Below are 23,140 nucleotides of genomic sequence, written 5' to 3'. Positions count from 1 at the left end.
ATTTGGAGGAATTGGGGGGGGGGGTTATTTTATGTTTTATTGCACTTTTATTTTCTTTTACTAATCACTGTTACAATACACTGCACTACTGTAGTGCAGTGCATCATATGTGTCAGCATTATGCAGACAGGCAATCTACACAGCCATGCCTTATTTTAATGCATACCATACCCCCTAAAATTCATTCTAATATATATTGTGCCCCATGAAATTCATTGCAATGTACATGGTGGCTGATTCATTTTTAAATAAAGCACTTACTACCTCTTGTGTCATTCCCAGTCCTCCTAGTCTGTAATAAGTAATGTAATTGTAACCCCTGTATCACAGAAAAAAAGGGCTGCGGAATCTGTTAGTTCTATACAAATAAATAAATAATAGTAATAATAATAATAAAATTATTTTTATTATTATAATTATTACTACTACACCATGCCTCCAAAAATGAATTCTAACATACCTTGCCACCAGAAATTCATTCTAGTATACACTGCACTCCCTGAAATTCATGCTAATATACACCATATCTCCTGAAATTCATTAGAATACACACCAGGCCACCTGAAAATCACTCTGCTACACATTAATGTCCCCTGAAAATCAGTATAAGGCTATGTTCCCACTACGTTAGAGACTGGCCGTTCCGTGACCCGGCCGGTCTCTGCAAAGATCATCCCGGCCGGTACTTAAGTACCGTTAGATGGTTAGAAAGATTACACTGGTCAACAGCCAAAAAGGTTCCGACATGAAAACAGTTGAACTTACCTAATTTTGGGATGCTGAGATCGAAAATGATGTTCAAATTTTGAAATTGGCTCTAATTTTCAAGATATAGACGTACTTTCTATAATTCTCACAGCCTGTGATACAATACTAGGAAAATTTGCATTATCAGTATTGCATCATTAACTGGTATATTGCATCATACCAATAGTTATGGTATAAGGCTAGGTTCACACTGCGTTTTTGCTATCCGTGTTTTTCATCCAATTTTTGCGAAAAACTGATGAAAAAAAACAGATGAATTTGTGTGCATCCGTTTTGACCTGCTTTTCCATTGACTTCCATTATAAAAAAACCCCCCAAAACATGGATCCTTTTTTTAATGGACACAAAAGTAGTGTCAAGTAGTGTTTTTTTTTTTTTAAGAATGGAAGTCAATGGAAAAAACGGATCAAAAAGGATGCACACAAATGCACCCGTTTTTTGCAAAAAACGGATGAAAAAAAAACAGATTGCAAAAATGCAGTGTGAACAAAGCCTAAGGTATCGGGGTAAATGGAACCCATCAATGCTTGCAGATATTGTTGGACAGTTACCAGACACAATCCCATGTATGAATACAAAAGACATGTGTAAATGCACCGAGAAGCAATTGAATAAGGACCTACATTCCAGAGTTCAACAAACATAATTAATTTGTAAAAATTCTTAGACATGCCTGTAAATTGTAGTTGATTTCAGATAGAACTAAGTTTCCTATGAATATATTTCAAAAGTTTATGAACAGTAAACTTGCTTCTTTATGATTGCAGAAGTAATAAATATGTCGGCTATTATACTGTATTATATACAATTTACAAAACAGTAACATGAGAATTCTTCCATATCATAGAAACTAGAGCCAATTAACATTTTTCCTTGTGATATTTGAATTCAGCACATAAAAATCATTAAGAAATGGATAATTTTATTTTTGAACCAAACAACTTTAGAAAATTTGTTGACCAGTGTTATCTTTCATTGTGTGAACTGAATTGCGGCTGCAGAAAACTGACATGTCAGTTCTTTGCGGCGCCGCATGGGATCCCAACCGGAGAGTATACAATGCGTATACGCTCCGGCCGGGAACCCATACAAGAATAGGCAGTGTTCCACCCCGTACAAAGTACGTCCGTTGTTGCTGATGGCAACAACGGCCGTACTTTTACGTAGTGTGCACATAGCCTAATATATATTGCATCCCTGAAACTTCTAGTAATATACACTGCGCCCCATGACTACAATTCATTATAATACACATCATCCTTTCTAAAATTGCTGACTATGCATTTAGTCTTGATTTTATATTTTAGAAATGAAGCCGAATCTTCATTATTTCATCACAAATTTTATTACAAATTGCATATATTTTTGTTACACCAATATAAAAGCAAGCAGGTATTACCTATGTACAGACACTAGACTTTTATATACAATATATACAGAAAACAACCTCAATAAAACCAATGAGCAGAATAAACATGTTGAAACTGTTTCCACTTAAACCATTTGATGTTATTATATCTTTGCCAAGGTAATAAATACAGTTCTATATTTACAAATCTCATAAAAATTAAGTATTTCTCATGTCAAAGTTACACATATCTAATCACAATATTCCAAACATGCTTATAAAAATAAAACCTTGTATCTATTTATAGTACAGTCTTTAGCTTCATTTATATGTATTTTATACACTGTTATGCCCATAAATGCCTCCCTATTACCTAATTGTGATTTTAGGCTTATTATATATGAAGCAACACAGATATCATCACCTCAGACCATTATACAAATTTTTGTAACTGCTTGAAGCTCCTCCAGGTCCAGTACTATTATATATAGTACCGTCAGATTCTTAATGGAATGGATGGCAGGGCTTGTGCCAAAATCGATTTATATGGCTGTTCTGAGTTTTATGAAGCAATATCAGTATGCCTGCTATAAAAAGTTCTTCTGTAGTATCTGTAACTTACATTCACATTTAGTGGTGATAAATTCCAAGTCTCGACAAAGGAGTTGGTAAATTATCTGAGTGCAAAAAATGTAGACGGTCCACAACTTTATACAATAAAGAGGTTTGGAATCTTTATTTTATACCCTCAAAATGGTCCTACAAAAAGTAAAAAAAAAAACAAAAAAAAAACACGCTGACTAAGAAACTGTTGTCTAGAAACACGTCGGCGTGTTTAAAAAAAAAAAAATTTTTGTATGACCATTTTAAGGAAATGAAATAAAGATTCCAAACCTTTTTATTGTATAAAGCTGTGGACCTTCTACATTTTTTGCACTCATATTTAATGGGAAGGCCCAGAGATATCCACCTGCTCTACGAGTACTAGGGACCACCTATTACAACTAAAGAGCACAAAGTGAGCTGGACTTTTTGTATATATTTTTGATAAATTATCTGCCCAATTGTTATTGCTGAATTTGTGCTAGGGTTATAGCTGCCTCCCATTAACCAAATATTAAACATGATTGCAAATGATTTAAAGAGTCACTGTCGTATTTTTTTTTTTTTTGCAGAAATCAATAGTCCAGGCGATTTTAAGAAACTTTGTAATTGGGTTTATTAGCCAAATCTGCCATTATCTGCATGTAAAAAGCCTTTTCCCAGGACCCCCCCTCCTTCCTCTTTTTCATCCACTCTAAAAAATCTGAAAATTGTGACTTGTTGCAGGAGACGTACCCTGTCTGCTCTAGGGAGAGGGGAGGGGGGAGGAGGAAGGAGAGAGTTAGCCGGCAGCAGAAAGCAGATAACAGAGGATTACAGGCACGGAGCTGGGTGACAGCTGTAATCCGAACCCAGACAGGTCACTGGTGACTGTCACAGGAGATATCCCGTGAGGGATTTGTAGATTAACTCTTTGTTGTCCTGTTTTGGTCTTTTCTTTAGCTCTCTCCATAGGAGAACAATGAAGACAGGGGGGAGAGCTTCAAACTGCTTTTTCATGATAAAAATGCATTTTTCGGATAATAAACCCAATTACAAAGTTTCTTAAAATCGCCTGGACTATTGATTTCTGCAAAAAAAATTTCATGACAGTGACACTTTAAGGTAAAAAGGTAGGGCAGGGCACGCTGTGCCTTTGTAAGGTTTTTATCAATTCCTATTTGCAGCAATAGTCACTACAGAGTATGTATTATAGTCAACTTAATAGGAAGATGTAACATGAAAGACATATACTGTAACAGCTTCCTGCAAGGGCTCAGGATTTTTGTGTGTACAATATAAACTAATGCCTTATCTAGATAGTACCCATCAGGGGCGTAACTAGAGATGCCTGGGCCCCATAGCAAAGTTTTGATTGCGGCTCACCCGCCTTCCCGACTGACCACTAAGCTGTCAAGTGTAGTCATAAATGCATAACTGCAAGAGCTCGTCTGAAGTGCTTTTAATTAAAGGGACATTTGCAGATCCTGGAAGATCTAATCAGCCACTGGGTGCTGAAAATGATGACAGCTCAGGGGTTCCAGTGCATTGCAGATGCCTGCAATGGGGCCCCCTGATGCAGGGGGCCCCATAGCAGCTGCTATAGTGGTAGTTACGCCCCTGGTACCCATATTTAATAGTCTTTTTTCCAGATTAACTCCCATACTAAATGTGGTCCACCAAATTGGACAAGCATCACAGATCCCTAAGTCTGTCTCATCTGAATAATAGGGTTAGCGTAAGTTTTAGGTGGAGTTAGAGCTGGTAAAGATCTACCGATGCCAACTCCCAATAAAGAATGTTAATAAACATTAATGAATCAATCAATTACTATTATTCTATATCTTACATGATGGCGATGTCAGCCTGATGTTACCATTTTACTACATAAGCCAATTATGCTGGTGCTGAAATGGGGGAAAACAGGAGTCTGGAGTTTGGCTTACCAACACCACAGTCCTGTAGATTCCTATAATTCAGCAGAACCATGGGCAATCTGTTACATCTGGAATATACACTTTTAATCATGAATTTAACACAGCTTAATTGAAAAAAAGTTCACGCTCTCTAAAGCATAGCTTTCGCATAATGATGGCCTTTTTCTTTCTTTTTTTTTAACTTTATTAAACATTTAACTATAGAAAATGTGTGGCAAATAAGGCTTTTGTGTATTTTCATTGCTAGAAGATAAGTTTTACTAGACTTTCTTGGTAACAATGACAGATTGGTGAAGGCAAGTGTTAGAGCAGCTTTGTTGGAAACACATTGGAGGAGATTCACGAAAGGGTGTAAATATACACCTGGTGTAAACTGCCCACAGCAACCAATCACAGCTCCTCTTATATTTTACCAGAGCTGAAAGCTAAGCTGTGATTGGTTGCTGTGGGCAGTTTACACCAGGTGTATATTTACACCCTTTCATAAATCTCCCCCATTGAGTTTTGTAACCAACAATATTGTGTCAATTGTAGTGCTTTGTATTAGATTGTGAGCTCTGCATGTAAAAGATCTGAAGTCAAGCTGTTCTCTTTCTAGAGGCGGCTCTGCAGCATATTTTATGTATTATGAATACTGAAGTCTTGGCAGCTGGGTGTGCATTGACAACATTCTGGACATTCAGTTTTTGGTTTAATTAGAGGAAATGATGTGATGGAAAGGCAAGATAACCCTGTAAAAGATTAATGATAAATCCTGAGGTTTATCTTTCAGGCAATATCCAGGAGAAATAGCATAGCTGATTGGTTTCATATGGATGCAGCAAAGACAAACTGATACTATTCTCCCAATAATAGTGAATAAGGAAGGCTTACGTCTTAAAGATTACAAGAGCCAGTACCGCCAGAGAGGACATGTTGTCAGTGACAAGACACGTATGTCGCAGTTGATAAAGCACAGTTATCTGTCATTTGGTATGACGAAGGACTGGAAGTGTGTTCATATGAAATGCTGGAGCTTGCAAAGGTCACCAAGGCTTGTGTGGAATCACAGGACTGTTTCTCAGCATCTTCTGAATTAATAGAGGACAGGCTAGTTTGTCGAGATCTGCTCCACAGCATGTCTGCGCTTTTCAAACCACCAATATCTTCCTTGAAATGTGGATTGAAGAGAATGTACAACAGAGGATTTAAGCATGCAGGCAATGGGATAATAAGCAGGAGAATTGATTTAATCACCTCTGGACTAATAAACGTAAGATTCAACAGAGAGGAAAAGGACAAGAAGGCCACCGGACAGTAGAGAATGCAGTTAGTGAACAGAAGCAAAGCTATATGCTTTACCATTGAGCAGTCCCATACATTTTCCAGTTCCCCTTTTTCTAATGTGCAGTAGAGTTTGGTATAAGCGACAGTCATTACAAGAAAGCATAGCGAGTTCAAGAGGACTAAAGCAACCATGAAGCCCATAGAGGAGGGGTCACCAAAAAGCAACGGGAAACATAATGGAGAGGTCCCGTACGTATTGCCACTCAACAGTGGTGACACTGCAATCACTAGAGAAAGGCTAAAGCAAAAGACAATGGACAACTTGACACTTATAAATGAGGATTTTGATTCAAACTTATTAGAACATTTTGCGGAAAGACCTCGCTCAAGTGCAGCCACAGTGAGGAGGAAGATGGAGGTTTCTGCTGCAAACACTGACAAAAATCCAGTTATCTGACATCCAACTCCATTTTCCCACCAAGCCCCATACTGAGCAAATTTTCCAAAGGTCAAAGCATCAACAGTGGCCAGAACCCCACTGGAAAGGCCCATCAATGTGTTCATAATGGCTATGAGGCCAATTAGAAGCTTTATGGATGGAATATATGATAGATGTTTGAAGACTGTAGAGATCACCAAAGCATTGCAAATAAAAGCTAGGAGAACTATCAGCCATACTCCAATCCGGATCAGCCAACTTCCAAACAGGTGGTCACAAGGTTTGAATGGTCCTGTAGTAATGACAAAATGTCCTGATATGATACATTTATATAAAAAGCCATACACAACTATTTACAGATTAGAAATAATTTATATGTTTTTCTGTGTTAGAGATATTAATCCTGTATGTATTTAAACTCCATTAATAAATTTGGCTATTAAACATGTCCTTCTACAGCTTGTCAAATCAATGGTTAAAAGGCAGGAACACCTAATATGCTTAGACACGCTTATCATGATCTGCATTGTAAGACATCATGAAGGCATCACACATGATCAAAAAAACACAAATCTATTAATAGAAATGTAAATAGTTTTCCCATCTACAATGAAGAGGTCTGTAATTTTTATCGTAGGTACACTTTATTGTAGGAAGCCATAAAAAAAAATCCCAAAACTCACATTCTATGCTTTTTTTTTTCCAAATAATTACAGGGGGGGGGGGGGAGTATTTAGTCAGCCAACAATTGTGCAAGTTTTCCCACTTAAAAAGATGAGAGAGGTCTGTAGTTGAGGACATAGGTAGACCTGAACTATGAGGGACTAAATGAGAAAACAAATCCAGAAAATCACATTGTCTGATTTAGAAAGAATTTATTTGCAAATTATGGTGGAAAATAAGTTTTTGGTCACTTACGAACAAGCAAGATTTCTGGCTCTCACAGACCTGTAACTTCTTTAAACTTACACTATCCAGTGTACAGTAAAAATAACATAATAAATGTATTCTCTGGGTCACTATGGTTACAGTGATACCAAATTATTATAGGTGTTTTTTTTTACACTATTACTACTTTGGCACAATAGAAACTATCTTCCTAACACACATTGCAAGATCCATAGCGTTCTTATCTTTTGTGCGACAGAGCTGGTTTTGGGCTCATTTTATGCAGGAAGATCTGTAGTTTCTATTGATACCAAGTTTTACATACAGGACTCTTTTATGATGTATTTTCTAAAGCGGATTGATAAAATACAGCAATTCTAAAAAAAAAGTTTTAATTTTTTTTTTTACAGCGTTTTGTGCGATATAATTCATGATATAGTTTTATAGATATGGTCGTTATGGACGTGGCAATACCAAACATGTATAGGTTTTGTGTTTTTGAGATGTTTTTATGTAATGGTTTATTGTATATAGGGAATATAATGCATTTTTATTATTAGGGGGTTGGTCTTTTTTTTTTTTTTACTTTTACACTAGTGTACATTACTGTACACTAGTGAAATACTAAACAGTGATCTTTGATCACTGATACAATACATTGCACTACTACTGTTGTGCAATGTATTGTGTATATCAGCATCATTCTGACAGGCAATCTGCACATCCATTGGACAAGGATTACCATGGAGACAATTGGGAGCCGGGACTTTGCCGCGGGACCTCCAATCACGTGAGTATACCCGCTGCAGCCACCGGATCCTGTTACATGATTTGACAGCGGCATTTAATGAATTAGGCTACCTACAGTAAAGAATTCTCCGCTCCGGGTAGTTACAGGGGGAGATCAGCTTTCATACTGATAGACGATCCCCCACTCTGCTGACGTTAAAAGGTGTAAGTATTGAAATAAGGCCCATTAGTGACCGCCATTAAAACACGTATTGGCGTTCACTAAGGGGTTAAGAGGCTACTAATTACATGTAGTAATGACACCTGCTTGAACTTGTTATCAGTACATGAGTGGGAAAACTTGCACAAGAGGTGGCTGACTAAATACTCCCCCAAACTGTATTTTACATTTTATTGCATGAAATAAGTATTTGATTCAATAGAAAAACAGAACTTTTAGAATATTTGGTACAGAAAGCTTTGTTTGCAATTACAGAGGTCAGATGTTTTCTTTAGGGCTTAACCAGGATTGCACACACTGCAGCAAGGATTTTGTTCCACTTTTCCACACAGATCTTTTCCAGATCTTTCAGGTTTCGAGGCTGTCAGGCTGCTGGTGGTAGGTCCCAGCTTACTGATGGAAGGAGGTTGTTGGCCCAAATTTTGTGATACATTCCTGCATTCATCCTCCCTTTAATATGGTGCAATCATTGTTGCAGAAAAGTACCCCGAAAGTATGATTTTTCCACCCTATGCTTTACAGTTGGGACTGCTTCTTCTTGTTGTACTCATTCTTCTTACTCCAAACACGGCAAGGGCAGTTTATACCAAAAAGTTTTCTTTTGGTCTCATCTGAACACATGACCTTCTCCCATGCCTCCTGTGGATCATCCAGATGGTTATTGGTGAACTTCAAATGGGCCTGGACATGGGCTGGCATGAGCAGTGAGACTCTGTGTACCCTGCAGGATTTTAATCCACGATGGTGTAGTGTATTACTAATGGTAATCTTTGAGACTGTGGTCCCTGCTCTCTTCAGGTCATTGAACAAGTCCTTCCGTGTAGTTCAGGGCTGATTTCTGATCTTTTTCAGAATCACCCTTACACCATGAGGTGAGATCTTGCATGAAGCCCTAGACCTAGGAAGATCGACAGTAACCTTGTGTTTCTTCATTTTCTAATAATTACACCAACAGTTGCCTTCTCGCCAAGCTGCTTGCCTACAGTCCTGTAGCTCATCCCAGCCTGGTGCAGGTCTACAATTTTGTCCCTGGTGTCCTTAGGCAGCTGTTAGGTCTTAATCATGGTGAAGAAGTTGGAGTGTGATTGATAGTGTATGGACAGGTGTTTTTATACAGATAAAAAGTGCCAACAGGTGCAATAATTACAGGTAATGGGTGCAAAGTATGAGGAGCTTCTTAAAGAAAAACTAACAGGTCTATGAGAGCCAGAATTCTTGCTGACTGTTAGGTGATCAAATACTTATTTCATGCAATACAATGTAAATTAATTATTTAAAAATCATACAATGTGATTTTCTGGAATTCTTTTTATATAGATTTTGTCACACAAAAAGTGTACCTGTGATAAAAATTACAGCCCTCTATTTCAGTTGGGAAAACTTGCAAAATTGGCAGTGTATCAAATATTTATTTTCACCACTGTATATATGATGCAGAAATGCACTATAACTAGGTAATCCTTTCTTCTTTGTCATGACCCTCCTTCTGTATGTATTGCTAGGTTACAACTACATGACAGCACTATGTTACTAGTTGATAGCTGACAGTAATGGTGTGTTAACACAGAGACATTTATCTGACAGATTTTTAAAGCCAAAGCCAGGAATGGATTTGAAAAGAGGATAGATCCCAGTCTTTCCTTTATGACCTGTTCCCTGTTTATAGTGTGTTTCTGGCTCTGGCTTCAAAGATCTGTCAGATAAATCTCTCTGTGTAAACACACCATAAGTAAAACCTGTATGTTAGTTTACCTGGAGCCGGTGTACACTGCACGGAATGAAGGGCCTTTACATCTTCTTCAAAATCAAGAAGAAAATCATCAAAGTCACGATCATCTGAGGGGTAAATGAGTTTGAATTAGTAAAGCTTCTATAAAAATGTTTACTGTAATCATATCATCCAGTATTCCTACTATGTTTCTAACTGACAGGACAATTTGTAACTTACAACATGTCTCTTACCTTGGACGTGCAGTATTCCCACATCCTTTCTATGAAACTCATCAGCACTGCTATTGTCATCTTTGCTCCACTGAGTTGACTGTTTGAAGACACTTTCGCAAACTGCAAAGGCACAGCACTGATAGGCATATGGCATTTCCATAACCCTGCCAATATAATAAGATATTTAGTTATTTAAGTAATTTAGTTATGTATTCAAAACCCTACTTATAAACATTCCATTATATATTACACATCTCACTGTTGACGCGATTCAGAATTAGACAAAAAAATAAAAAAAAGGTTCAATTTGGAGAAGAGAAAGAGAAAAAATGGCAAAAGTCATACAAAGTCGGGGACTAGAGATGAGCGATTTTACAGTACAATCAAAGCATATCGCTTCATTAGCTTGGCAATCTGCTTATCAGCCGGCTGCTTTTGAAGTCCGTAGTGCTCGCCCCTGGGTGCCTGGAAAAGCTGGATGATCTTCATTTTTGATGAATTGGGATGCGGGCAGATCAGTGTGCACCCGCATCCCAATTCACAGCTGCACACAATGGAGTGTGCGACCGGAGCCACACGCTCCATTGTGTGCACTGACATGTCTTCTGTGGCCGCTATTCAATGAATAGCGGCCACAGGAGACTGCAGCTGCTAGTGATTCCAGATGGGGTGTATAGTATGTATATAAACTGTGGCCAGGATTCCCTCTAGCTGCAGCACAATGTAAGTTAATTATTAATCACGGCCATGTTGCAAATCGGCAACAACTGCCGTGATTAATACTTAACTTACGTTGTGTGAACATGGCTTTCAGCTGGAAGTGGATCTAGCAGGAAGAAGTAGTATAGGTCCTTCCTTTATAATTTTCTTTTGAAATGACTTCTGGCTTCTGAAAATTTAATGAAAAACGGCCACAAAAACAGCTGCATATTTTCAAAAGTATACATACACGTGTTGTATACAGTGACCAAATACAGAAAGTAAGAGCATTTTCCAGAGCAAAGTGTGGATAGGAAGCAGAGATAATGTGCTACTGGGAATGCTGGGAGCAGGAATTCAGAGAGCATTTTGCCTTTTCAGTACTAAAAGGAAATGACAATACTGACTTGTTTCATCACTGACAGTTGCAAATAAATGACTGCATGAAATGTATTCAGCTTTCTATCACCCTACGTAGACTGTATGTGTCTTCCCAACATATTATTTACTGCCTTCTCTTTGATTCTTACATGGCTATGTGGCTTTTATTTGCCCTCTTAATTGCAGTTATTTTATGTAATCTTTTCTTTTAAGAACCACAGCAATTACAGTCCAATGCTCTTATAAATCTCAGCTATCTTCTGCGTGTTTTCAGCAAGTGGATGATTTAATGTCCTGTTATTTATTTAAATGTACAAAGGCTCAGAATGAATGTGTCACAGGCATTGCTTTCCCATTCTGAATTATGGGGCATCACTTAATTGCAGCCAATGAACACAGGAAACAATTATTCTGCTTTTACAAGCACTCCTTCTTTGTATATTGTTACGCTATCTATGCTCACATTATTTATAGAGGTAAAGTGGTGGAACTCCATGGCTAACTTGAACAGAAGTTCTCTTTATTAGAAGGAGTAAGTAAAAGCATGCAGCTTTCTCAGTTAAGTGTATTATCACTGTGATGTTGTAGGCATTGTGTGTTAAGGAATAGTGCTCTGATGTTCTCCATTTAAATAAAAAAAGATCAAAAGAATAGTTATTCCATATTCAAGATAATGATGTTTCGAAAATGCTTTTTTTTATTGCGCCCTCATACTTTACATATATTAAATAGTTACTGTGTAAAAAGAGATCAATGCTAAGTGTTGACTTCAGCATATATCTCAAGATGATTGATCCTCTCCAGATGAAACTCTCTCTCTAGCATTCTTATTTATTAACCTTTTCATCTTTATCCATAATGGATCTACATTTTTCCTCATCTGGATTGTTTTTGCATGTAACTTACACAGCGGATCCTCCTGAATGTCAGGTGTGTATCTTAAACAAAAGTGGCTGCCCTTACAGAACAGACATTCTATAAAAAATATCCGCATCACCACAGCGGTCACAATTAAGGCCTTAAAAGGCCACAACCCACTGTCTATGGTACCGTGCCTTGACGCAAAAAAAAAATCTGCCATGGCCATTCTTATACACAATTCTGTTAGACAGGGGTGACCTATTTTGTAAATTCGTACATTTTACCCATGATCAGGGCCATACCACACTTACAGTCGGGGAACCCATCAGGGCTGCCCCCTGTCCCTTTTACTTTTTAGTATTGCTATAGATCCCCTTCTAAGCCAACTCACCACCACCTTTTTGGGCGTACCATTGAGCGCCTCCACAGCCAAAGTCTTTGCCGAATACGTATTGCTAGCCATCACCAACCCCAAACACAATCTCAATCTCCCCAACATTACCACACTTAACCTATCTACTTTGGCCAGAATTGTAGGGGACTGGTTGCTCTTAACCTCTAGGTATGTGGACTATGATATATAACAAGCATTTTTCCTAAATGTTTCCCTCCTCTGCACTTACCTTATAACTACTTTCCACCCACTGTCACTTCTAACCTACTTCTCCTGACCACTTGGAAAGTTTGCAAACATTAAGAAAAAAAGAACAACCAATGGAACACTTACTATTTTTAACACTTTTTTGTATCCCAGCCTTCCAGGGAAATAAGGCAGACATAATCTACTCTACGTGGGCAAAACTTTTCTTCCACTCATGGTTAGTGGTTGGGTGAAGCCATTTATTGTCAGACTACTGTGTTTTCTCTTTTTTTAATCATAATGACAACCAAAAACATCCAAATGAGCCTGATTCAGAGTTTACATACCCCAGGTCTTAATACCGTGTATTGCCCCGCTAACAACAATGACAGCTTGGAGTCTTCTGTGGTAGTTGTGGATTTTCCCAGATGGTAAAGTTGCCCATTTCTCTTGGCAAAAAGCCTCAAGTTCCTGTAAATTCCTGGGATGTCTTGCATGAACTGGGCGCTTTAGATCTCTCCAGAGTGACTCAATGATTTTGAGGTCAGTAGACTGAGAAGGCCACTCCAGAACCTTCACTTTGTTCTGATGTAGCCAATGACAGGTTGACTTGGCCTTGTGTTTTCAATGGTTGTCATGTTGGAAAGTCCAGGTACTTCCCATGTGCAGCAGATAACGTGTTGTATTCATCTTTCCTTCAGCTTTGACCAAAGCTGTGCCTTTGTAGCTTACACATCCCAAAACATCAGCGATCCCCCTCTGTGTCTTACAGTAGGAATGGTGATCCTTCCATCATAGGCCTTGTTGACACCTCTCCAAATGTAACGTTCATGGTTGTGGAAAAAGGTTTGATTTTGTCTCATCACTCCAAATTACCATGTTTCAGGAGTTTTGAGGCTTGTCTTGGCGCTGGTGCTGTTTGGCGTTTTGTAGGCGTTGGCGTTTTGCAGCCCATTTTTCTTATTCTTGTTTTCAGAGATTCCTGTATTTCAGCTGATGTTTTTGGGGGGTTTTCTTTAGTATCCAAAACAATTTTCCTGGCAATTGTGGCAGAAATTTTAATTGGTCTACCTGACTGTGGCTTGATTTTTACAGAGCCCCTGATTTTGCATTTGTTAGAACAGTTTGAACACTGCTGACTGGCATTATCAATTCCTTGGATATCAGAACAAAGTGAAGGTTCTGGAGTGGCCATCTCAGTCTCCTGACCTCAATATTAATATACTCTGGAGGATCTCAAGCATGCAGTTCACGCAACACAGCCCAGGAATTTACAGGAACTGTAGAATTTTTTTTGTACCACAAAAGACTTCAAGCTTTGGCAATACACAGTATTAAGAAATGGGGTCATTTGGATGTTTTTGGTTGTCATTGTGGTTTAAAAAGACAAAACACATTACTGTCTGACAATTAAAGGCCGGGGTATGTAAACTTTTGAGCACAAATGTAATTCTTGTAGCCTTATATTTAATGTCACTGCTGGTTATGATTTATAAATCCTAAAACATGGTGTGATTGTTTGGTAATAACAAAGTCAATATAATTGGAGCCCTAATAATGAGCATTTCTGTAAATAAAGGTACCTGTGATGAGTAATTGGACTTGTACCTGCAGTCACATTAGCCTTTGTTTTGCCAATGTGCAAGAAAGTGGATGATGGCAAGCTCCAGCACTAGTGAGATTAATGGGAAGTTCTAGTGTGCTAACCATTGTCTAGCTCTCTGTTCCAGCATCCAATGTGAAAGAAATATTTTCTTTATGCTATTCATTGCAATTGAACAATAAATTACATTGAACATGTAAAAAAAACAAAAGCATGCTATAACATGCCTTTACAGTTATTTGTTTGAGGCACTCCATGTCTCTATTCTATTGTACAAGAAAAATGTACTTCAAAAATACAACTTTGCTTTCACATTTACCACAATAGTAGTGAGGTCCCGATGACAGTTTAATAGAGTATCTGATGTGTAAGGAAAAATGTGATAAAGGACAGGATATAGAGCAAACCTCAAAGGAGGAGGAATCTAGAAACACATGGAAAGGCTGACATTCAGATAACAGATAATAAGTCGTGGAAAGTTCTTTGCAGTAGATGTTCCCAAAATTCCATAAATACTACTATCTTAGTGCAGGGGTACACCACAAATTAATATATTGTACTTTTTAAAGGGCTAAAATTAAAATGTACAGTATATGACAAACTTGGCGCACAGTAAAAGAGAGCTTTTTATTTCAACTTCACAACTGAGCACATTTCAATTTCCCAATTGAGCACATTTTGTTCTAGGTGGAAATAATTGTAACAGTGTCATAACATTGCAATATCCCATGATGTAGTGCTAATACGTTTCCACTTTCAAGTGACTGTGGTGTTATTATACCTCAAAGAACCAAGGTAACAATGGCAAGCAGATTGTCAGACTGCGGTAAAACTATTCTGTGTTGTCCATACAACACCATCAGTGCTTCATTAGCATATGTATAATGATGGATGTTATCTTATGGTATGTGCACACTACGGAATCAACGCGGATTCTGCCGCTCACGCTCGCATTCTTCGGGCAGACGGTGGAATCCGCTTGACCATAGAATGGAGTCTATGGCATGGGCGGAGATGCGCACAGGTGCAAGCGGTGGAATCCTTGCAAATTCTGAAGTGTGCACATACCTTACAGCCCTAGCTGTAATGCCTTTGGTAGTACTTCCACAGAAATCATAGTATAGCTTTTTATTCTGATTGCAATATTTTGGGATAGTGCAAGTAAAATGCAGAGATGGTGTATTTAGATGTCAATTTGAGTCCAGTTCTGTTTAGAGGTTGTTTACAAAAACGAAATCTGATGGTCACTTTTAACTGCTTGACTTCTCTGTTGCATTAGTTTAGGTAAATCTCCACACAAAGGCATTGTGTAGCACATGTTGCTCTAGCATTGCAGGTTATACTTCACAACTAACATCATACACATAATATACAAGCTATGTTCACATACCGTCTTTTTTGACTGTTTTACAGCTGTCTTTTGAACGCCAAATAATGGCTGTTATCTCATAATGACAGCCATTATTTATCAATCATGCCCATTATTACAAAATTACGGCCTTTATTTTACCTCAAAAATATGGGCGTCAAACAGCCAAAAAAGCACTGTGTGTACACATAGTCATAAACCGCATTAATAGTTAATTAAACATGCTGCTGGGGCTGTGGGAAGATCACAAACATGCATGCTTACCCATCCTGTTCCACCACTGATTTCCAGGTGGTCCTGTGTCTACCCTCAACCTCTTCTTCAAATTTCCACTGGTGTGCCGTGTGGACAGGAAATGACTACTCAGCATAGACAGCATATATCTACCCTGTCTATGCATAGCGGTCATTTTCTGCCTGCACAGCATATCAGCAGAAGCTTTAAAAAATAGGACAGCAGCAGACATCAGGCTGTCTGGAAACCAATGGTTTAATCAATCCTATTGAACACTGTTAAGGTTTAGCACCCTGCATGCAAACCCTATAGGATGCATGTCTGCGAACATGCACATCTAAGAATGACTTGCTCACCTGAGCTTTGGGAAATGTTCTGCTGGAATCAGTTCTTGGAGAGCAGTATTTCCTGTCAATTTTAGATGAGTCAAAAGATGTAGACCAGTAACAGGAAATGAAGTCAAATGATTGGAAGAAAGATCCCTGTATAGAGAGATAACAAGATAAGAGAGAGATAATCAAATTAATTGTTGCAAATGTTTGTACTTTCCAAGTCAGCATGTGGGCAACCAATCTTAAGAGTTCTCGTTCTAAGGATAGCTTCACACGTACCAGATCTGCAGCGGATTTCACGCTGCGAGTTTGCAGTGAAATCCACTGCGGATCCAGTAGTGTGAAGCTGAATGGGTCCCATACATGCAGCGGATCTGCTGCGCGTATGGGACCCGGCCCCTTTAACCCCCCGCCGCCAGCCGCCCACAGCCCCGGCCCGGAGCATACATTACCTGCTCAGTGCCGCGGCTGTGTCAAGCTCCCCTTGCTCCTCATCAGCCAATCATTGCACGGCAGCACTGATTGGCTGATGAGGAGCAAGGGGAGCCGGGAGCTTCACACAGCTGCCGGGGGCCAGGGCTGCGGGCAGCTGGCGGCGGGGGGTTAAAGGGGCCGGGTCCCATACACGCAGCAGATCCGCTGCGTGTATGGGACCTATTTAGCTTCAAACTACTGGATCAGCAGCGGATTTCACTGCAAACTCACAGCGTTAAATCCGCTGCGGATCCGGTATGTGTGAAGCTACCCTTAAACAGAATTTCCACTTGGTTGCACAACAGCAAATAAAAAAAGAAGTAAATGTTTGCTGTCTCAGAGCTTCCATTTTGTTTGTCACTTAAAACTACCTTTTCACTCATCACACAAATGATAGTTGTTGTTATTGGTTATTTCATAAGTGGCAAACTATATGGCTGTTCTACATGATGGCAAAAATACTAAACTGTACCCCCAAATATGCTGCTTTATTTATATTTCTTGTGGTTCTCTTGGACTATAATGTGGTTGTAATTAGGGATTAGCGAACCGAACCGTAACGAACCAGATTCGTTACGAACTTTGCAAAAAGTTCGGTTCGTCACCGAACCGAACTTTGAGAAAGTTCGTAACGAATCTGGTTAAAATAACAATAACAAATAAAATCATAAAAGACATCCAAGACATCTTTAGAAAGTGATGCAAACACCTCTGGAATGCATCTGGGAAAGCAGGGAAACAGTATTACAGGAATCTGCATTACGGGGTTAACGATCCTCTGCAATAATGCCGACTCCTCTAATGGTTAATATATTTAATTAATAAAACACATTTTCGTTGTAATAAAGTCACTTTTGTTGTTCAATAATTTAATTAAAATGAATCCATCATTGTGCAATTAAATATACTGTTAAAATAAATATATATATAAATAAATGTATATTTAAAGTATGGATTCGTTTAAATTAAATTATTGAACAACGAAACTAATTTTATTACAACAAAAATGTGTTTTATTAAATAAATATTAATTATTACAGGAAACTCTATTAACCCCTTGCCGCAAAATGACGTTTGGGAAACGTCATGTAAAGCAGGTAGTTCCTGCAACATGACGTTTCCCAAACGTCATGTCTTCCCTGCCTCCCCCCGCTGTCCCTAGGTGAGATCGGGCAGCGGGAGGAGGCTATGTCACATAGCCTCCTCCCGCTGCCTCTGCCCGGAGAGGAGCCACGCTCCCCCCCCCCCGGGCAGTTAACCCCATAGACGCCGCAGCATCTATGGGGATATTTCTGGATTGGGAGGCGATCGGGCGGCGGGAGGGGGCTGTGGCATGTTGCCTCCTCCCGCCGCCACTACAGATCCTCCCCCGGCAGTTCCCTGTCCCCCCCGGTACTGGCGGATCGCCGCTATTACCGTTATAGTGGCGATCCGCCAGTACCGGCCATTACCGGCGCCGCCGCTGCATTTCATCTCCCCCCACCGTGAATCGGTGGGGGGAGATGAAATAAGTATTAATCAGACCTCAGATGAGCCCCCTAGTGGCCGATCTCTAACCTCCCCCCCCCCTGCCCGGGCGGCCATCAAATCCAAGATGGCCGCCCCCATCGCTGCGAACAAATGTTGTTCGCAGCGATGTAAATAAAAAAATGAATGAAAACCCCATGCTCTCCGCCACCGGAGGTAGCGGAGAGCATGGGGCAGTGATCGGGGACCCCCCTGTGGGGTCCCGGAACAGGCGATCGGCGGTATATACTATATACCGCTGATCGCCTGTTCCCAGTGCTGCCAGCACTTTTTATCCCCTGTCACCATAAATCATTGCCCGTACGTTGCCCGTAACCACCGCACGTTGCCTCTAACCACCGCACGTTGCCTCTAACCACCGCACGTTGCCCATAACCACCACACGTTGCCCATAACCTCTGCACATTGCCTATAACCACCGCACGTTGCCTGTAACCACCACATGTTGACCGTAACCACCCCGAATTGCCAGTGACCCCCTCCAGATGGTGCGTAATCAGCCCCGATTGCCCGTAACCCCCCAGATTGCACGCAACCACCGCACGTTGCCTCTGACCACCGCACGTTGCCTCTAACCACCCCAAATTGCCAGTGACCCTCTCCAGATTGCCCGTAACCACGCCAGATTGCCTGTAATGACCCCAAATTACAGGTATCCATCCCAGATTACCTATAAGCACTTCAGTTTATCCGTAACCACCCCACGTTGCCCGTTACCACCCCACGTTGCCCGTAACCACCCCACGTTGCCCGTAACCACCCCAGATTGTCTGTAACCACCAAAGGTTGCCCATAACCACCCCAGGTTGCCCATAACCACACCAGGTTGCCCGTGACCACCCCAGCTTGCCCGTGACCACACCAGCTTGCCCGTGACCACACCAGCTTGCCCGTGACCACCCCACATTACCTGTAATCTCATTTTTTATTGTATTTTAGTAACTGCGCTATTCTAATAACTATTACTAGCTGCGGTTTTGCTCCAGCAAATTGGCGCTCCCTTCCTTCTGAGCCCGGCTGTGTGCCCATACTGTGGTTTATGCCCACATATGGGGTACCGTTTTACTCAGAAGAAGCTGCGTTACAGATTTTGGGGTACGTTTTCTCTCCTGTTCCTCGAGAAATTAAGAAATTTTTAACTAAACAAACATATTATTGGAAAAATTCGAGTTTTTCATTTTTACTGTCTTATTTTGAATACTTTCCTCTAATACCTGTGGGGTCAAACCGCTCACTGCACCCCAAGATGAATTCTTTCAGGGGTGTACTTTCCTAAATGGGGTGACTTTTGCTGGGGTTCTATTCTGCTGACACTACAGGGGCGCTGCAAACGTACCTGGCACTCAGAAACTTCTTCGGAAAAATCTGCACTGAAAATGGTAATTGGCGCTCCTTCCCTGCTGAGCCCGGCTGGGTGCCCATACAGTGGTTTATGCCCACATATGGGGTACTGTTCTACTCAGGGGAACCTGCGTTACAGATTTTGGCATGCAGCTTCTCCCCTGTTCCTAGTGAAATTGAGAAATTTCCAACTAAACGAACATATTATTGGAAAAATTCTAGTTTTTCAATTTTACTGTCTTATTTTGAATACTTTCCTCTAATACCTGTGGGGTCAAAATGGTCACCACACCCCAAGATGAATTCTTTGAGGGGTGTACTTTCCAAAATAGGGTGACTTTTGGGGGGGTTCTCTTCTGCGGACACTACAGGGGCACTGCAAACGCACCTGGCGCTCAGAAACTACTTCAGCAAAATTTGAACTGAAAATGCTAATTGGCGCTCCCTTCCTTCTGAGCCCTCCTGTGTGGCCATACAGTGGTTTATGCCCAAATATGGGGTACCGTTGTACTCAGGAGAACCTGCGTTACAAATTTTGGGGTGCAGATTCTCTCATGTTCCTTGTGAAATTGAGAAATTTCAAACTAAACGAACATATTATAGGAAAAATTCAAGTTTTTCATTTTTACTGTCTAATTTTAAATACTTTCCTCTAATACCTGTGGGGTCAAAATGGTCACCACACCCCAAGATAAATTCTTTGAGGGGTGTACTTTCCAAAATGGGGTGACTTTTGGGGGGTTTCTCTTCTGCGGACATTACAGGGGCGCTGCAAACGCACCTGGCGCTCAGAAACTTCTTCAGCAAAATCTGCATTGAAAAAGCTAATTGGCGCTCCTTTTCTTCTGAGCCCGGCTGTGTGCCCATACAGTGGTTTATGCCCACATATGGGGTACCGTTGTATTCAGGAGAACCTTATTTACAAAGGGGGGTACAAATACAAATGGGGTACTTTTTTTCTCTTGTTCCTCGTGAAATTGAGACATTTTAAACTAAACAAACATATTATTGGAAAAATTCGTGTTTTTCATTTTTACTGTCTAATTATGAATACTTTTCTCTAATGCATGTGAGGTCAAAATGCTCATCCTACCCAAAGATGAATTCTTTGAGGGGTGTACTTTCGAAAATGGGGTGACTTTTGGGGGGATTCTATTCTGCGGACACTACAGGGGCTCTGCAAATGCACCTGGCGCTCAAACTTCTTCAGCAAAATCTGCATTAAAAAAGCTAATTGGCGCTCCTTTACTTCTGAGCCCGGCTGTGTGCCCATGGTTTACGCCCACATCTGGGGTACCGTTGTATTCAGAAGAACCTGCGTTACAAATTTTGGCATGCTTTTTTTCTCATGTTCCTTTTGAAAATGAGAAACTTTAATCTAAACGTATATATTATTTGAAAATTTAAATTTTCAATTTTTTTACGGCCCAATTGTGAATACTTTCCTCTAGCTCCTGTATGGTTAAAATGCTTATTATACCCCTAGATTAATTCTTTAAGGTGTCTAGTTTCCAAAATGGGGTCACTTATGGGGGTTTCCAGTATACAAGCCTTCTAAATCCATTTGAAAAAAAAGAACTGGTCCCTAAAAAAAATCAGTTTTGGAAATTTTCACAAAATGTGATAATTTGCTAATAAATTTCTAAGCCCCGTAACACCCTAAAAAAGTAAAATATGTTTCCCAAATTATGCCAGAATCAGGAAGACATATTGGTAATGTGATTTAGTAACTAATTTATGTGCTATGACTTCCTTTTTTAGAAGCAGAGAATTTCAGAAGTTCATAAAATGCAAAATTTTCTAATTTTGATGTTTTTCACAAAAAATACACAAAGTAGTGACCAAATTTTGCTACTAATATAAAGTGTCATATGTGACGAAAAAACAATCTCAGAATCGCTAGCATACGTTAAAGCATCACTGAGCTATAAGCGCATAAAGTGAGACAGGTCAGATTTTGAAAAATGAGCCTGGTCATTAAGGCCAAAACAGGCTTTAGAGGCAAGGGGTTAAAGCCGTTAATTCGTATTGCCGGCAATAGAGTTTTCTGTCATAATTAATACTTTACTTTAATTAAAACATCAAATGTTTCTTCTAAATATGCTATCACAATAGCATTATTAAAAGAAACATTTTGAATCATATGTGCGCTCAGCTGATCGGCTGAGCGCACATATAAAGAGCCGGTCCGCAGCACAGTGACTTCATTGTTCTGCGGACCAGCGAAGAGGACGCATCAGGACATCAGAGGGTGAGTATAAAGCTCTCCTCACCCCCTCCCCAGCACTGCACCCATCCCAGTAAGGAAGGGGGGTCAATACAATAAATCCTCCCTTAACCCCTTGGGGGCCAGACTGTAAGCAGCGCTCTGTAAAGATGCTGCATACTGTAAGGTGCACAACACTGCTCACAATGATGGGTGTTGTGCTCCTGTTTGTGTGTTTCTCCCTTTTTGTTTTTCAGATATCGGTATCCTGTGGATTACGTCGGATTTGATGGACTACGTCGATGACCAGCGGTTGTTTGGATTTTTTTAAAAATAAAATGGTCAATGAGGGGTGTGGGGGTGTTTTTATTTGAATAAAAAAAAAATTTCACTTGTGTCTTGTCTTTATTTCTTTATTTTATAGACTTAGTAGTGGAAGCCGTCTAATAGACGGAATCCATTACTAAGTCGGGCCTAGTGTTAGCCGGTATAAAATGGCTAACACTAACCCCCCATTATTACCACAGTACCCAATGCCACCAGGGGTACTGGGAAAAGCCGAGTGCCAGTGGTCCCGGAGCGTCAAAATTGGCACTCCTGGACTGGGGCGGCAGCAGGCTGGTAATATTTAGGCTGGGGAGGGCCTAAACCAATGGCTCTTCCCACCCTGGTGTTATCAGGCTGTTGTTGCTTGGTTTTTAACCCGGCTGGTTATGAAAATAGGGGGGAACCCTACGCGGCTTTTTAAAATTATTTATTTATTTAAAAAAACACACACAAACAGGAGCACAACACCATCATTGTGAGCAGTGTTGTGCACCTTACAGTATGCAGCATCTTTACAGATCACTGCTTACAGTCTGGCCCCCAAGGGGTTAAGGGAGGATGCATTGAATCCCCCTTAACCCCTTGGGGGCCAGACTGATGTCAGACTGCACCCATACCAGCAAGGAAGGAGTTAAGTGACCCCCCTTTCTTTGCTGGGATGGGTGCAGTGCTGGGGAGAGGGTGGGGAGAGCTGTATACTCACCCTCTGATGTCCCGATGTGTCCTCTTTGCTGGTCCGCAGCACAATGAAGTCACTGTGCTGCGGACCCGCTCATTATATGTGTGCTCAGCCGATCAGCTGTGCGCACATATGATTCAAAATGTTTCTTCTAATAATTCTATTTTGATAGCATAATTAGAAGAAACATTTGATGTTTTAATTAAAGTAAAGTATTAATTATGACAGAAAACTCTATTGCCGGCAATATGAATTAACGGCTTTAATAGAGTTTCCTGTAATAATTAATATTTAATAAAACACATTTTTGTTGTAATAAAATTAGTTTCATTGTTCAATAATTTAATTTAAACAAATCCAAACTTGTGCAATTAAATATACTGTA

General features: G+C 40.1%; 1 protein-coding gene across 1 annotated transcript in view; it reads right to left on the bottom strand.

Moving 5' to 3' along the window:
- Positions 1–5,114: 5,114 nt before the first annotated feature.
- LGR5 (leucine rich repeat containing G protein-coupled receptor 5) overlaps positions 5,115–23,140 on the bottom strand; it is a 139,973-nt gene continuing 121,947 nt past the window's right edge. The window contains exons 15-18 of the mRNA XM_069975231.1: positions 16,226–16,351; positions 10,161–10,306; positions 9,951–10,034; positions 5,115–6,632 (exon numbers count right to left, since the gene is read on the bottom strand). Coding sequence (XP_069831332.1) covers positions 5,554–6,632; positions 9,951–10,034; positions 10,161–10,306; positions 16,226–16,351 — 1,435 coding nt within the window. The 3' untranslated portion in view covers positions 5,115–5,553. The remainder of the gene's footprint in view (positions 6,633–9,950; positions 10,035–10,160; positions 10,307–16,225; positions 16,352–23,140) is intronic.

This window comes from Dendropsophus ebraccatus, chromosome 1 (genome assembly GCF_027789765.1).
Source record: "Dendropsophus ebraccatus isolate aDenEbr1 chromosome 1, aDenEbr1.pat, whole genome shotgun sequence".
Classification (NCBI taxonomy): Eukaryota; Metazoa; Chordata; class Amphibia; order Anura; family Hylidae; genus Dendropsophus; species Dendropsophus ebraccatus.
This window is presented reverse-complemented; position numbering and strand designations above follow the sequence as displayed.